A 17,787-nucleotide genomic window follows, 5' to 3' on the forward strand; every position below is an offset into this window, starting at 1 on the left:
GGCCCATGAGCCACAACTACTAAGCCTGCGCGTCTGGAGCCTGTGCTCCGCAACAAGAGAGGCCGCGATAGTAAGAGGCCCGCGCACCGCGATGGCCCCCGCTTGCCACAACTAGAGAAAGCCCTCGCACAGAAACGAAGACCCAACACAGCAAAAATAAATTAATTAATTAATAAACTCCTACCCCAGACAAAAGACCTGTATGCAGAAAATTATAAGACACTGATGAAAGAAATTAAAGATGATACAAATAGATGGAGAGATATACCATGTTCTTGGATTGGAAGAATCAACATTGTGAAAATGACTCTACTACCCAAAGCAATCTATAGATTCAATGCAATCCCTATCAAACTACCACTGGCATTTTTCACAGAACTAGAACAAAAAATTTTGCAATTTGTATGGAAACACAAAAGACCCCGAATAGCCAAAGCAATCTTGAGAACGAAAGAAGGAACTGGAGGAATCAGGCTCCCTGACTTCAGACTATACTACAAAGCTACAGTTATCAAGACGGTATGGTACTGGCACAAAAACAGAAAGATAGATCAATGGAACACGATAGAAAGCCCAGAGATAAACCCATGCACATATGGACACCTTATCTTTGATAAAGGTGGCAGTAATGTACAATGGAGAAAGGACAGCCTCTTCAATAAGTGGTGCTGGGAAAACTGGACAGGTACATGTAAAAGTATGAGATTAGATCACTCCCTAACACCATACACAAAAATAAGCTCAAAATGGATTAAAGACCTAAATGTAAGGCCAGAAACTATGAAACTCTTAGAGGAAAACACAGGCAGAACACTCTATGACATAAATCACAGCAAGATCCTTTCTGACCCACCTCCTAGAGTAATGGAAATAAAAACAAAAATAAACAAATGGGACCTAATGAAACTTCAAAGCTTTTGCACAGCAAAGGAAACCATAAACAGGACCAAAAGACAACCCTCAGAATGGGAGAAAATATTTGCAAATGAAGCAACCGACAAAGGATTAATCTCCAAAATTTACAAGCAGCTCATGCAGCTCAATAACAAGAAAACAAACAACCCAATCCAAAAATGGGCAGAAGACCTAAATAGACATTTCTCCAAAGAAGATATACAGACTGCCAACAAACACATGAAAGAATGCTCAACATCATTAATCATTAGAGAAATGCAGATCAAAACTACAATGAGATATCATCTCACACCAGTCAGAATGGCCATCATCAAAAAATCTACAAACAATAAATGCTGGAGAGGGTGTGGAGAAAAGGGGACACTCTTGCACTGCTGGTGGGAATGTGAATTGGTTCAGCCACTATGGAGAACAGTATGGAGGTTCCTTAAAAAACTACAAATAGAACTACCATATGACCCAGCAATCCCACTACTGGGCATATACCCTGAGAAAACCGAAATTCAAAAAGAGTCATGTACCAAAATGTTCATTGCAGCTCTATTTACAATAGCCCGGAGATGGAAACAACCTAAGTGCCCGTCATCGGATGAATGGATAAAGAAGATGTGGCACATATATACAATGGAATATTACTCAGCCATAAAAAGAAACGAAATTGAGCTATTTGTAATGAGGTGGATAGACCTAGAGTCTGTCATACAGAGTGAAGTAAGTCAGAAAGAAAAAGACAAATACCGTATGCTAACACATATATATGGAATTTAAGAAAAAAAATGTCATGAAGAACCTAGGGGTAAAGCAGGAATAAAGACGCAGACCTCCTAGAGAACGGACTTGAGGTTATGGGGAGGGGGAAGGGTGAGCTGTGACAGGGCGAGAGAGAGTCATGGGCATATACACACTAACAAACGTAGTAAGGTAGATAGCTAGTGGGAAGCAGCCGCATGGCACAGGGATATTGGCTCGGTGCTTTGTGACAGCCTGGAGGGGTGGGACAGGGAGGGTGGGAGGGAGGGAGACGCAACAGGGAAGACATATGGGAACATATGTTTATGTATGACTGATTCACTTTGTTATAAAGCAGAAACTAACACACCATTGTAAAGCAATGATACCCCAATAAAGATGTTTAAAAAAAAAAAAAAAAAACTCCTACCCCAACATCTTCTAAAAAAAACAAAAAAACCCCAAAAAACAGAGTGCAGGCCCTGCACACACACACACACACACACACACACACACACACACACACACACACACACACACACACACACACACACACACACACACACAAACAGGGTTGGGCTTCCCTGGTGGCGCAGTGGTTGGGAGTCCGCCTGCTGATGCAGGGGACATGGGTTCGTGCCCCGGTCTGGGAAGATCCCACATGCCGCGGAGCGGCTGGGCCCGTGAGCCATGGCCGCTGAGCCTGCGCGTCTGGCGCCTGTGCTCCGCAACGGGAGAGGCCACGGCAGTGAGAGGCCCACGTACTACACACACAAAAAAACTAAACTAACAAGGTTGGGTTATTCAGGAAAGATGACTGCCCCAGGGGTTATGGGTGGGATGATGTATATAATGTATACACATTTAATCCACACTTATATTTAATTCCCACTTAAAGGTCTGGAACATCCTTGGATTCAGGGAATTAGTCCCACTTCCAAGCAGAGGAGATATAATAAGCACCAAGTCAGAAAGCACATCACAACAGAATTGGCCTTAGCACACCAGCACTAATTTAGGCTAGCCACACAGCTAGGTCCTGGATTGCATCTCTGTGACCAAGTGCCTACCCTGGTAGGCAAAATGCTAAATGTGTCCTCCTCAACCCCTACAACTTCCCATCTCCTCTTTGATTATCCAATCAAACACTAATCTAGGTACTGATGGGAAGGGACTTGCTGATGGAATTCAGTTATTAATGAATTGACCTTAAAATAGGGAGATTATCCTGGATAATCTGAATGAGCCCAGTGTAATCACACGAGCCCTTAGAAGTAGAATTGGAGGCAGCAGAGTAAGGCAGAGAGATGTGGCAGAAGTCGTAGGCCAACGAACGATGATGCAGAAGGGGAAGTTGGAGAGATTTGAGGAGAGGGACTCAAAACTGCCATTTTGGACAGCGAAGAGAGCCATAAGCCAGGGAATGAAAATGGCCTGAAGAGGATGAAAATGACTCCTGGCTGACAGCCAGCAAGGAAATAGGGACCCCAGTCCGACAACCACAAGTAACTGGATTCTACCAACAATTTGGATGACCTTGGAAGTAGATTTTTCCCAGACTTTCTCAAGAAGAGCCCAACTGGCTGACATCTTGACTTTGGGAATGTGAAACCCAGAGCAGAGAAACCAGTTGACCCAACCTGTACTTCTGACCTACAGAAACAATGAAATAATAAATCTGGGTTGTTTTCAACCATCAGATTTGTAGTAATTTTTTACAGCAGTGATAGAAAACTAACATGCCTATTTTGTCCCAATACAGCATACAGATCATCCTTTAAAAACCCAGGTCAAATCATGTCATTTCCAACCATAAGCACCTGCATCTCTTTGTGAAGGGCTTTCTCTGGCCTCAGGAATCCACTTGGAAGAGCAGGATAATTAACCATGCCCTCCTAGGATCAGCCCCTAGCCAATGACGGACTGGAATCGGTAGATGCATTCCCCCAGCTCCCTCACCACTCCTTGGGGATACTCTGAGGTGTCTCCCAGAGTTCTCTTGTGGGACTGAGTCTTGGTTTCCACAGTGGTAACCTGCTGATTAACACACCCTTTACTAGATTTGTCCCTTTCCCTGTCTCACTTCCTTACTCCCTTACTAGTGCTTCCTGGGATCACCTCCCAAATAAATGACTTGCACCTATGTCCTTGTCTCTGGGTCTGCTTCAGAAGGAACTCAACCTAAGACACCGAACTTATGAGCTGGCTGGAGGTACAGGAAGCCAAGCAGGTTGCTATAACATTTTTTTTAATGTGAAAACTAAGGTATATCTACCTTCTGAGGTTTCGATCTGAGCAGGCATGGAATCAACACAAAGGACATGGGCTTTAGAATAACACAGGCGTGGATTTGAATCCGTGCTTGACCATGTATTAACTGAAAAAACATAGGCAAGTTACTTAACCTTTTGAGGTCTGTGTTTCATCCTCTGGAAAATGGAATTAATAATATCTACCTTTAATTTTGTGAAATTTGTATGAAGTAATGCATGTAATTAAATTAGTCTCTTCCTGTATTTATATGTTATGTCACAGTATGTTACAGACGGCAGGGACTGTAGTCAAACACCTTTAGTTCTAGATGGGAGATCTGAGACTTAGAGGCCAAGAAGCTTGCTCCAATTCACAGTGTTGGTGTTAAACTGAAGATTTTTTTGATAGTACATTCACGAGTTCAAAAATTAAAACTATATACAAGGGAAACAGCAGATCTTTTTATTCAAAAAGTGAAGAGGCGGGCTTCCCTTGTGGCGCAGCGGTTAAGAGTCCGCCTGCCGATGCAGGGGACATGGGCTCGTGCCCCAGTCTGGGAAGATCCCACATGCCGCGGAGTGGCTGGGCACGTGAGCCATGGCCGCTGAGCCTGCGCGTCCGGAGCCTGTGCTCCGCAACGGGAGAGGCCACAACAGTGAGAGGCCCGCATACCGCAAAAAAAAAAAAAAAAAAAAAAGTGACGAGGCCAGATTTTTCTCCTGATATAAGACACTGAGAGCAAAGCTAATAATAATCCTTTAGGAAACTTCTGGTTACAAAACAAGCAGCACGATGGCCAAGGAAAACAAGCAAGGAAGCTTTTCTAAAATCCAGGGGTATTTCCCCCTCTCTGTTAACAACTGACGGCAAACAGTCTGGCTACATTCAGGAAGGGCTCTTTCAGTGAACCAGCCCATCTGCAATTATTTCTCCTGCTTTGGGAATTCACCGCTGGAGTTGGCTCATTTTGAAGATATTCCCACTGTTAATTCTTGGATTCCAAAACAGAAAACGGAAGCGTCAAGATAAGGTGCTGCCAAGCAGGAAGCAAGGAAACACATTAGAACTGAAGTCTCAGAATCGTGCCAGAAGTTTTAAAAGGGAAATTAGTGGAAATTACAGAGTCCTCTTGAATCAGACAAGAAAGGAGACTAACTTAATATATACCGACTTATGGTACTTCTTTAGAGCTATGCTCTTCCTTTGGTTAAAAACCATTTACTTTCCATGTACGAGAAGTCAAAACATCGACTCATCCTAAATATTTTCTGAATTTGCCCAACACTGTTACAAATGGTGCCTCTGGTCTTCCAGTAGAGAGGGTGTCAGTAACTGTAGCGACATTTTGGTCAAAATTGTACTTAGAGCTGAGCACCAGCCATGGGGTCTTGATATTCTCTCCCAAATTAGGTGACCCTGGGCCAATATATCTCAAAGAGTGGTAGGATTTGGGTATCCGTATCAGAATTACCTGAATATTCATTTAAAGTACGGATTCCTGGTCCCTGGGTGCGGGAGTGCAGACAGAGAGCCCAGGTCTCCTACTTGACCCAGGTGTTCTGAGATAGCTACACATCCAAAGAAGTGAACATGCCTTTCTGGAGAATGACTTTAGAGGGAACCAGACTAATTTTCTATCAAATATGCTTATGTTTCAGTCAAGCAAGAAATGCCATTCTACACCATGATGGCATACTGTTATTAATTTTATTTCACAATTTTGGGTGTGCAAGAAATATCATATTTGTATTCTGCAAATAGTATTGAATCTTTATTGGGATTTCGTCTCCCTACCTTAGACTCTACAGAAGTACTTTAGATGTTAGCAGAGTCGAAGTTGGGGGGAAGTTACCAAAGCTTTCAAAAATAAGCACCTAGCGACACTGCCCAGAGATGAGGGAACCAAGAACTACTGTCCATGCTTCATAGTTCCCTTCAGCACTGAGGAACCAAAGCTAAATTCACACTTTAATAGATGGTCTTGCCACATGTGCTTATGACCGATGCTACTTCCCATTAAACCCAATAATCTCCTGTCCATGGCTTTTATTTGTCCCTATCTATGGAAGGTGAACAGGATGGCCTTGAGTGACACTGTAACATTTGCCTTGGGAACCCTAACCTTCTCTTTCTGTCTTTCCCTCACTCCCTCAGGGATGTCCCATCACCATAAAGGTGAGAATGAGTTGGGCTGGGCACAGAAGCAAAAGCGGTTGATGTCCTTGGTGACCCTTTACAGGACGTGGAGGAGAGGCCAGGGCACTTCCAGGAAAAGGGATGATAAAGCCAGGAAGGGTGGCACCTCAGAGACAAAACAGCCCTGGTGGTGGAGCCTGGGGTGTGCCTCTGTTTGCAGCATCTTCTTTCCTTTTCTCTTTGCCTCTCCAAGTTGGAGACTGTAACGGGTATCCATATGAGGCCAGGGTTGAAAATGGAGCAGTCCAGGGACAGCCGGCTACATCTTCTGAGTTTGGGAGACTCAATAGGGCCTTGAGGGACCTCTAATCAGCCTGCTACTTGGGACATTAGGTTTATTTGAGGAAGAGGAGATAATATTCAACACCCCCAGTTATTCCACGCTCACCTAATTTCCTCTTCAACTCATTCTTCCATCCCCAAAATGAGGGTGCCCCTCATCAGATCAGAAAAAGCAGGGGAAGAAGCTACAGTCCAGCTGTTAGCCGCTCACAGTGCTGGCGTCTCCCTATGAGAGGCAAACTAGGTCTGTCTATGACTTCTTCAGCAGCCCTGGAGCCTGAAGAAAGCCCCTCAGCTCCTAGCAGCCAGGTACATGATCTGTGGTCCCAACCTCAGGTGGCAGGGATGTGGAAAATATTCTGGGAGAATGCAGGATAACTATAAGGGTGAGTGAGTTTGGAATGTTACACCTCTGGTAGTGACAACAACAACAACAATAATAATAACAAATTACCTTTACTCACAATCTCTTCGACTCCTTATTTCTCTTATCCTTCTTTTTAGGTATTGGGTTCTGTCCCTGAAGTTCTCTCAGTGTAAATTTAAAATATTTTACCCTTTAGCCATAGGGAGAATCTGCTTTTGAATCAGGATCTCCTAGAAAGTGTGACCTAGGGATCCAAACTTTTCCTAGGTATAGCTCAGCCTGCCTTGCTTTTATCTTCATCCACTTTTCCCCCATAGCTGAGAACCTAGGGTCCTTTTTCACTGCATTGTCTGTCTACTGCTTACTGCCCCTTGGTTCCCTTCCTGCCTTTATGTCTTGGAAACCAGGACACAGCCCTCTTGGTGGAGAGCTGGGATGATCTCATTGCTCTTGGGAAGAAGAGAGATGTTGGAGACTTGGGAAGAACAGGGAGGCTCATCGTGGGGCAAAATAACAAGAGAAACTGTGTTTTGGGATAGCAGTTAAGGAAGCTGGCTCTGGAGAATGACTGCCTGGGTTTCAACTCCTTAGCTCTGTGTTTTTGGATGAGATAGGTGTAATCCTTGGTTCCCCAATTTCCTCATCTGTATCGTGGGGATGATAAGAGTGCCCATTCATAAGAGGCTGTTGTAAGAATTAAATAATCATCTAGATGAATATGGAAAGAAGCTTAGAACAGGGCCTGGCACGTAGTAAGCGTTCAGTAGATGCTACAGGTTATAACTGGGGGTGGGGGGGTGTCCAGGACATATATTTGTAAATGAAATAGGGACGGTACCACCATTGGGGCTATTTTTAGATATTTGTGAAAGGAAAGAGACAAACTATAAACTTAATTTAGTTATGAAAAATCATAATAGTAAATGTAGTTATCTAGGGCTGTTTATGACTAATTTCCATCTCCAAAATAATTATTAGGTACTTTATTAGTGTGTCAGATAAATTTTAAGATCTGCCTACAGTACGCATTTTTTAATGGCAAATGATATGTTCGCAACTTATTAAAAAATAAAATATATACAGATTACGTATTAACCCAGCTTCACATCCTTCTCTGAAATCTAAATAAACACTTGTGACTGACTGCTCTTCCACATTTACTGAGCCATAGCGATCACATTACATAAGTAAAGTCTGATTAAAAAAAATAATGTCAGTATCTAGAAAATATAAGAGAGAGGGAGGTGGATGATAACGTCTCTGTTCAGAGCCCGGCAGTTTCAGGAGTTAAATTAGCTAACTGGGTTATTTATTTAATTTTTAAAATCAGTTGTACTCATTGGAATTTTTCTTCTCTTTGCCTGTTTGGCTTAGGTCTTTATGTGCATAGAAAGAGCCAGGGCTAACATGTGTAATGAGATAAATTAACCTGTTATTCCCCGCCTCATTCCCCTGCCACTACTACTTCATGCCTGCTTAGAGTACATTCTTAGATGTCCTATTCTAAAAAACTGTAATTATAGAATATTAGCTTCACTTGATCTCTATAGAACATGGAAAGTAAAAGATTCCCATTTACTGTCTCTACTGTTTGAATTAAACAAGATGCAGAGATGGGGAATGGTGATTGTATATAACTGCCCAAAAGAAATGCCAGTATAAAGAGCAGGAATCAGTGATATTTTATATATATATACCCTTCAGTTGCATTTAGACACAGGATTCTTTAAACTGTGTTCTTTTTACTATAAAAGTAATAGAGAGTCATTGCAAAAACTGGGAAAACCTGAAAATAAACATGAATCCTGCCATCTAGAAATCCATTGTTAACATTTTGATACTTTTTTTTATGTTTTTGCAATTCACATTAAAAAATTTTAAACCAAATTTGGGTAAATTAAACACAAGTATATATAGTTTTCATTTTTATTTTCTCACTGAACAAATCATGAATGTTTTCCCGACAGGAATATCTAAGTCTGTTTCCCATTTTTCTTATATTTAAGAAACAAGGCATTATTTCAGACATTTAAGTGGGAGATATTGTTTCTAGTAATTTAGCCATAACTATTGCACAGAATCTGAGGATTAACATTTACTTCATGATTCATTCCAATTAGGTATTGTACCTTAAAATGGATTGAGTTGGTAGGTGAGAAAGAGAAAAAAAGTGAGTGATGACATAATTGACTGGTATGGGGTAGGAAAATTGAGGGTAATAGTCCATAGATGACACAACTACTCTTAGTTTGCTTAGGGTGATGAAATTCTGATTGCTACCACAATTTCAGGAGAGGGACTACTAATAAGCAAAGGTAAAAAAATTTTAAAGACATAGCTTTTATGTTTTGGGGATTAAAACCATGCATTTGTGTCATATCAATAGAATTCACGTAAAATTAAAAGGTACGTAAAAAAGGAGAATTCATTTTGACATCATTGTAATTTTTCGCATTATGGATATTCCTGGGAAACTTTTTGGATGCTGTCTGGGAATTCCTCTTTACTGGCTTTGGACATATCCTCCTATTACTCACAGGAAGCGTCGTTCTATAAAGCAGCTCCGGCAGGAGCAGAGCTCCAGTGTTCTTGGCTGACCTCGCATCAGAACTGCAAGAGTAGCACGAGACAGAAGCAGCAGCAACTCGGGAGGAATCTGAAACCGAAACAACCGCTTCACCGAACAGGTAAGTGCAAGAAGTCTTTTACTTAACTAATCTGGCCATGAAACCCAGATTATTAATATGAACAGATAGTCAAGAAGCCTTCGATAAAAGATCTGTGCAAGCTCTTGTTGTATTCAGACAAGTTAAAACCTGGCTTTTCTCTTTGACCTAAATGATGAGAATCTTAACTTTTACATGTATTCATTTGGGTAAACTTCTTTGAAGTGAAGATGGTGGCAAAAGATTTCAGTCCTTTATCTGAAAATCTTATGATGTCGCTCTACGCATCATTGTAGAATGATTTGAGTAACTGGTAGCCTGGGACTTCATTCTATAATTAATTTTGTACTTTCGCCCCCAGAAAAGCATTTCAAGTCTAATCTTGGGATCAAAAGAAGTCTTGAAGTCATGATTGCTTCACAGTTTCTCTCTGCTCTCACTTTCGGTAAGTCGATGCCCGTAGTTAGAAAAGGGTTTCTTATCCTTGGCACTACTGACATTTTGGACCAGATAAGTCTTCCTTGTGGGGGCTGTCCTGTGCATTGTAGGTTGTTTAGCACCATTCCTGGCCTCTCCTCACAATGTGTTGTGCCCTGGGCTAGGAGCAATTTACCTCATGGTGTCTCAGCTTCCTTACGTATAAAGAGTTGATCATAAATAACCTATTTCCCAGAGGCATTTTGAGGATTCAGTATTGTGGTTCATATAAAGTGTCTCCAACAGTGCATATTTAGTGCCCCCCAAAGCTTAGTTATTCTGATTATTATTCTACTATTAGGCAGGTATATTGGGCAGGTTATGGTGGGTGAAGAACCAAGTGGAAGGGCAACCACAAAAGAGATACACAGTAAATGGTAGTTTCTCCATTCGTACCCATTCTTACTTTGAAAAAAGTGAAAAAAGGTTCAGTCAACCCAAAGGCCACTAGATGCCAAAAAAAAGACAACAAAAGGTCCAGTTAACAGAGTCAAACCATAGCAGGACTAAACTTTCCCATTCCTTTCACATTTTCCCCCTTAGTGCTTCTCCTGTTTAAAGAAAGTGGAGCCTGGTCTTACAACGCCTCCACGGAACCCATGACGTTTGATGAGGCCAGTGCTTATTGCCAGCAAAGGTACACACATCTGGTTGCAATTCAAAACCAGGAAGAGATTAAACACCTGAACTCCACATTCAGCTATTCACCAAGTTATTACTGGATCGGAATCAGAAAGGTCAACGATACCTGGACCTGGATAGGGACCCAGAAGCCTTTGACTGAAGAGGCCACAAACTGGGCTCCAGGTGAACCAAACAATAAGCAAAGCAACGAGGATTGTGTAGAGATCTACATCAAGAGAGAAAAGGACTCGGGCAAGTGGAACGATGAGAGATGCAGCAAAAAGAAGCTAGCCTTGTGCTACACAGGTAGGGAGTTTGTGGCAGCAGTGGGAGGGAGATTCAGTGTGTGAGCATCTTGACAGATTGTGGACTGTATGCAAAAACTGGTCTCTATTGTGGGAATTTTATGTTCTAAAAGATACGGTTTTAAAACATTCTGTTTGATGTTTTAAAACAGAATGTGTTTTTGCTTCTTTGTGTGAATGTAGACAAGAATGTATGTATTTATGTATACATATATGCATATATATAGGTCTATACTTATATACAGTGTGTGTACAAACACATGATACATTTTTAGCTACCTGTTGTTTATGTGCCGTAGGGGAACTCTCTTTAGAGTTTGTGATAAAGGGAATTTTCTATTTGGAGAGCCAGTTACAGCTATATCCCTGACATTAACATCAAGGTTTAAAATGGTTGAGACTAGGGCTTCCCTGGTGGCACAGTGGTTGAGTCCGCCTGCCGGTGCAGGGGACACGGGTTCGTGCCCTGGTCCGGGAGGATCCCACATGCCGCGGAGCGGCTGGGCCCGTGAGCCGTGGCTGCTGAGCCTGCGCGTCCGGAGCCTGTGCTCCGCAACGGGAGAGGCCACAGCGGTGAGAGGCCCGCGTACCGCAAAAGAAAAAAAAAAAATGGTTGAGCCTAAAACTCAGCTTTGGCATTTCATCAAGCACTTCTGTTAAAATCTCTGGCACTCTGTATCATTGGTGACATCCCCGTTACACACTATTGACCCTGAATTCCTAAAGAAACTCATTTGAAGCACAATAACAATCGTCATCACGGACCGTCTTTTCCACAGCTGCCTGTACCCCGACATCCTGCAGCGGCCACGGTGACTGTAGAGAGACCGTCAACAGCTACACTTGTCAGTGCCACCCCGGCTTCAAGGGACTCAAGTGTGAGCAAGGTAAGGCTTGGTCTCACCTTTTCCTTCGCTAGAGATGGTAGGAGGATTTTGTGTCCAAGCTGGCTTCGGAGTCAGGTCTGCATGCCTTCCCTTCCCTGGGGCATATGGTTTCAGAAGGTGGTTAAGAGCTGAGGCTATGAAGTCAGACCCTCCTGGCTTTGAATCCCAGATTCACCACTTATTAATTACAGCACCTTGACAACATAGTTAAACTCTCTGAGTCCCAGTTTCCTCATTGTAAAATGAGGACAATATAGTACCAACTTCACAGGCTTATGGTTTGGATGATGTGAACAAATGCAGACACAACATTTTCATAGTGCCTGCTATTCAATAAACAGTAGTGGGCTTCCCTGGTGGCGCAGTGGTTGAGAGTCCACCTGCCGATGCAGGGGACATGGGTTCGTGCCCCTGTCCGGGAGGATCCCACATGCCGCGGAGCGGCTGGGCCCGTGAGCCATGGCCGCTGAGCCTGCGCGTCCGGAGCCTGTGCTCTGCAACGGGAGAGGCCACAGCAGTGACAGGCCCGCGTACCGCAAAAAAAAAAAAAAAAAAAAAAAAAAGGTCAATAAACAGTAGTTATAGTTTCCAGGGTTCTTCCCACCTGATAAGGTGAGAGAGGAGAAGAATTGATTTGGTTTCCCTTTTCAGTTGTGACCTGTCAGGCACAGGAAGCCCCTGAGCATGGAAGCCTGGTTTGCAACGACCCTTTGGGGAAATTCAGCTACAATTCTTCCTGCTCTGTCAGCTGTGGGGAGGGCTATCTCCCAAGCAGCCGGGAGGCCACACAGTGCACTTCCTCCGGAGAATGGAGTGTTCCTCTTCCAGCCTGCAATGGTAAGTCTCTCTCAGAAGGCACAGAACATTCTCTAACTCATCCCTCATTGCCTTACTTTTTATCCAGTTTATACCATTTTCAGCACGTCAGGGAAAGTTCTTTTAAACTTGTCCTAATTAAACAAGTTCTAATTAAACTTGTTCTCTTGGCCAATATATATGGCCAGTATGGTACCAGCTGGCTTTGAGAGAGGTTTTGATCCTATGTTTGACATAAGTGTTTCTGAGGCTCCGGTGATTTGTAAGAAAACACATAAAACAGTGGAACCGTACTCTTAACATCTTAATGACTTTCCCCTTTCTCTGTTTAACCTCACCCATGCAACTGGACCAATTTAAGAGCATGATAATCACGCAGCCTCAGTATACCCTTTTCTCTCTGTCTTATCTTTCTAGGCCAAAGACAAAAAAATTCTTTCCTCCAGGTCATGCTGGGTTAAAATAAATGAATGTTCTGTGTACGCCGGGATTGTTTTTTTTTATCACTAGTCATAAATCCTGATCTAGAATATGTTATTTTTCTTTGTTTTTGCCTTATGTAAAATAGATCAGAGACCTGATGAGAGATCTGATAAGATAGATCAGAAACCATTTAGCACAGTCAGAGTCAATCAGAGAAGATGAAAATATCAAGAAAAAAGCATAAAAACTTTATCGGGTGTGCGCATGTCCCCAAGGATGAACGCAGGGCTTTGGGAATCTACCCTGTGATCTATCTTACTGTATTATAAATTCCAGTTCAATAAGAAGTGAACATGTCACTCTCCTGTAAAGTTCATGGTGTTCTTTCAAATCCCCAGTGGCTAAGTGTGATGCTTTGAGAAGTCCTGTCAATGGAGTTGTGAAATGTTTCCAAAGCCACGGAAGTTTCCTGTGGAACACCACCTGTGAATTTGAGTGTAACGAAGGATATAAACTCACTGGACCCCAGCACCTGCAGTGTATCTCCTCTGGGATATGGGACAACAAGAAACCAACATGTAAAGGTACGGTGGTTCTGCATCAGGATTTATATTGTAAACATTCTTTTTTCTCAACCTATACTCCAAATGGGAAAGCCAGACCTGCTAATGTAAATTGGGACATGTGTTACAGCTGTGACGTGTGATGCCATCAGCCATCCTCAGAATGGCGCTGTGAGCTGTAGCCACTCCCCTGCTGGAGAGTTCACCTATAAGTCATCCTGCCACTTCACCTGTGCAGAAGGCTTCGTGTTGCAGGGGCCAGCCCAGGTTGAATGCACTACCCAGGGGCAATGGACACAGCAGGTCCCAGTTTGTGAAGGTAAGCCTGAGAGTCTCCTTTACACTCTCCCTTTCTCAAAGAGCAGCAGTCTTCAAACGTGAAGCACTGAAAATGAAACCTGATGCCTACTTTAACTATAGTAATCAGATCTGATGGGCAACATGCATCTTATATTTTTGAGATGCATATAAAAGAACTGTCCAGGGAAAGGATTGTATGTAGTAAGAGTGGATGCTTTGCTGGTTTCTTAACTGTACTGGACTAATATAACTTTATAGACATTGGCATGGAGTAAGCAGAAATCTTAATCTGAAGGGAAATCACATTAGAAAATTTACAAAGTAGGATTATGAGAACATGACTTGATTCCAAAGTACTTGTCATACCTTTCTTCTGAAATTGCTCATAACTAGCAGTGATGAAAATGTTTCAAGTGTGGTGTCAGATATAGAGACACCCTTAATATATACGTAAGCACTAAAATTTAGTTTAATTTAATTTAATAAAGCAAGATCAAGAACATTGAAAGCAAGCAGTTTTCACTATCAGGAACTGGCATTTTTGTAGCCAGATACAGCACAGAATGATTTACAGTGGCAAAAAGACACAAGACAAAAACCAAACTGCAAAGCAGACAAATTTTATGTGGCTGCCTTCTTATCCTCCTTTCTTTTTGGCCTCATCTGTCAGCATCCAGGACCCATAAGTTGCTCCCTGACTACATAAAATCTTTCTCCTAACCCTGACTTCTTTCATGTATCAGAACAGAGCTCAGGAACCACTGGTCCTGTTAAAGGCTGTCCTTTAATTAGTACCCCTGTCAATGAAGGGACTGGAATTCAAAGAAAACACAGCCATCTTCCCACTTGTCCAGGGACTAATGAAGAGTCTTGAATTCTCTGAGTATTCCTTTGTCCGAAGTGATCTGGGTTCAGTCATCAAATGCCAAGTACTATCCAGTTCCACTACATTATTCTCTGACCATAATTTTGGTAGCTCTGCTTTCCCGTGAAAGCTTTGTCCAGCCCAGAGAGAGGCTACATGAGTTGTCTTCTGAAAGACAACTAGTCTAGTGTTTCTAGTACTTCTGAAAGTTTCCAAAGTGGGTCCATGGGTGAGTTTTCCTGTGAGCACTGTTGAAGAGCTAGGGACTTGGTTACCTTGGGAAACCTGTTGCTGCCCGATAAAAACAAACTTCTCATGTACTCACTCATATCTTCCAGCTGTGAAATGTGATGCTATCCCTCAGCCCAGAAGTGGTTCAGTGAACTGTACCCATTCCTCCACTGGAGAGTTTACCTACAAGTCCTCCTGTGCCGTCAGCTGTGAGGAAGGCTTTGAATTACGTGGATCGGCTCAACTTGAGTGCACATCTCAGGGACAGTGGACACAGGAGGTCCCCTCCTGCCAAGGTAGGACTGAATTCAATCTTTAAAGGAGTATAGGTCAAGTACCTTAAAACATTTCTGAACCTAGATTGCCCCAAAGGACTTGATCCTAATTTCCTACATGCTGAAAACTAAGTAGTGCTTATAAGTTACACTTATTGGTGACTTTTCTGCCCATTTTAAAAATGTTCTGGTAGATTTCTCTTAACCTCTACCCATGTCCTATCATTTGCAGCAGTACAGTGTTCAAGTTTGGAGGTTCCCGGAAAGATCGACATAAACTGCAGTGGGGAGCCTGTGTTTGGCACCAAGTGTACATTTGCATGTCCTGAAGGATGGACGCTCAATGGCTCTGCGGCTCTGACATGTGGTGCCACAGGACACTGGTCTGGGATGCTGCCTACCTGTGAAGGTGAAGCATTGATTGATGGTGGTTGTCTGGGGGACAAGAGAGAAGAAAGGGAGCTAAGAAAGGAAGCTATCTGGCTGCAGTAATGAACTACCCAGTGTATCCAAACCAGAAAGGTCAGAAAGGTTACCCAGGTTAACATTAATGGATGGACGTTTCATTTTATGGGGATAAAGAGAAAACAGAAGAAGTGGCATGTCAATGGAATTTTGATAAAAGGAGAGCTAGTGGGAAAAGTTGGGGGGTGGGAAGGGAAATGAGAGAGAGAGTGAGAAAGAGAGAGAGAGAGAGAGAGAGAGAGAGAGAGAGAGAGAGAGAGAGAGAGGGAGGGAGGGAGGGAGGGAGAGAGAGAGAGAGAGAGAGGTTAACCAAGGTGAGCTGTGAAAGCTTGGTAAGTTAGAGCTCTGCCTAGCCAGGCTGGGAGATAAGCTCACAAAAGGTGGTTTGGGGCTGACCTCTAAGGCCTTTAGTACCATGTCTCTGCCTCATGTATTGAACTAGATGACTCTTCTGCTTTGTACACTGTAATCAGTGCACAAAGAAAAGGGCAAATGGACAGAATAGAAAGACTTTGAATTTAATTCCTTCTCATGACAGTTTACCCCCTCTGTTTCCTTAGCTCCTTCTAAGTCCCAAACTCCCTTGGCAGTTGGACTTTCTGCTGCTGGGGTCTCCCTCATGACATTAGCATCATTTCTCCTCTGGCTTCTGAAACGCCTTCAGAAGAAAGGTAAGGGCATTTATGAATGTACTCCAAAAAGGTTTTTGAAAAAAATTATTTTCTCATTGATGAGTCATGTTATCTCTCACAGATTTAAAAAGTAATTAGAATCTAGTCACTAGTCATTAAACACTAATAAACTGCAGAGTAATTAAGCAGAAGTCTTAGGGAAAGAGTTTCAGGAAATACAAATGTTAGTGTGCTAACATGGTACAACTCCAGGGAATGCTATTCACATTGAATGCTGTGGTCCCCCTGGGAGTTGTTGCAATGAGGCTGCCATAATTAGCGGTCCTGGGAAAATCAATAAAATGTTTCCAAAAATTTTATTTGGAATACAGGCTTAAATATGGGAGTATCTCAGGGGATATGCAAACACATCTAGCCACACTCCTGGTTTGTTTGACCTACAGAGTCTTTAGTATTTTTTGAATTAAGTTCTGACATTTACAGAATAGGAAATTTCACATCTAATCCAGACCTGAGATTTCTCATGGCAAATTGGAAGACAGCAGAACCTGGCAAGCAGAGCATGTTGCTATCCGCTTGCATTAGGAAGCTGCTGTGTCCTTTGCATGAGTGCGCACTTTGCATCCCCTGCCCTGCCCCCTTGTTGCCACCAAGCTGTGTCTGGGCTCTGATAATTACAGGGGCCGTGTAGGTACTGAGTTTGTAACCCCTGATGAAAAGAGTCATATTGTTTCAGGATTTAATGTATCCTTAAAAGTCATTTAGTCTAAATGAATGGTTTTCTTTCTCTTGCAGCAAAAAAATTTGTTCCTGCCAGGTAAGCTGCACTCTTGTAAAAAGCATGCCATTGAACATTTTACACATTTTTCTCTCTTCATGCTGGAAACCAGTGCTTTACTCAGTGTTCTCATGTATTCCACAGCAGCTGCCAAAGCCTTCAATCAGATGGATCCTACCAAACGATTTCCGAGTTAACTTAAGTCCAAAGGAATCAGGTAAGACTTGAAAATCACATATGGTTTTGAAAGAAGATATCTTCTCTACATGTTCTGTTGCTCCTGGAACCTTCTGAACCTGCAGTGTCTAGGGAGGAAATCACCACCTTCATGTTATTCTAGGGCAAGTCGTTTCATGTTTTTGTCGGAGGAGAGGAAAGGAACAAGGATCTGGCCTTTATGGAGTCATTTCATTGATGAACATGAATAATAATAATAGCTAACCCTTATATGGCACTTACTATGTTCTAGGAACCGTTCTAAGCTAGGAATTATATGAGATAAGGGCTATTGTATTTATTATTATATAGGTGAAGGAAATGAGGCACAGAGAACTTAATGCCGAAAATCTCAAAACTAGTAAGTGGTATAGCCAGGATTCACACCCAGGCAGTCTGGCTCTAAAAGCTGTGTTCTTAACCACTCTGCTCTGCTTTGTGACAATTTGGAAGGCTCAAGTCCCCTCTGAATAGATGTTTTTTAATTAATAGACATTTTTGTGTGTGCAGTTTCAGGTTCAC

At 42.5% G+C, this 17,787-nt stretch overlaps 1 protein-coding gene across 1 annotated transcript; it reads left to right on the forward strand.

Moving 5' to 3' along the window:
- Positions 1 to 9,336: 9,336 nt before the first annotated feature.
- On the forward strand, positions 9,337 to 17,251 carry SELE (selectin E; the record flags this gene model as incomplete). Its single annotated transcript, XM_082832595.1, has 12 exons — positions 9,337 to 9,429; positions 9,770 to 9,853; positions 10,429 to 10,815; positions 11,594 to 11,701; positions 12,353 to 12,538; positions 13,339 to 13,524; positions 13,634 to 13,822; positions 15,007 to 15,195; positions 15,407 to 15,583; positions 16,200 to 16,310; positions 17,067 to 17,088; positions 17,194 to 17,251. Exons 2-12 carry the CDS (start codon positions 9,817 to 9,819, stop codon positions 17,249 to 17,251), a joined length of 1,650 nt encoding a protein of 549 aa, XP_082688721.1. The 5' UTR covers positions 9,337 to 9,429; positions 9,770 to 9,816.
- Positions 17,252 to 17,787: the final 536 nt, after the last annotated feature.

Source organism: Leucopleurus acutus (genome assembly GCF_964270905.1).
Source record: "Leucopleurus acutus genome assembly, chromosome: 2".
Taxonomy (NCBI): domain Eukaryota; kingdom Metazoa; phylum Chordata; class Mammalia; order Artiodactyla; family Delphinidae; genus Leucopleurus; species Leucopleurus acutus.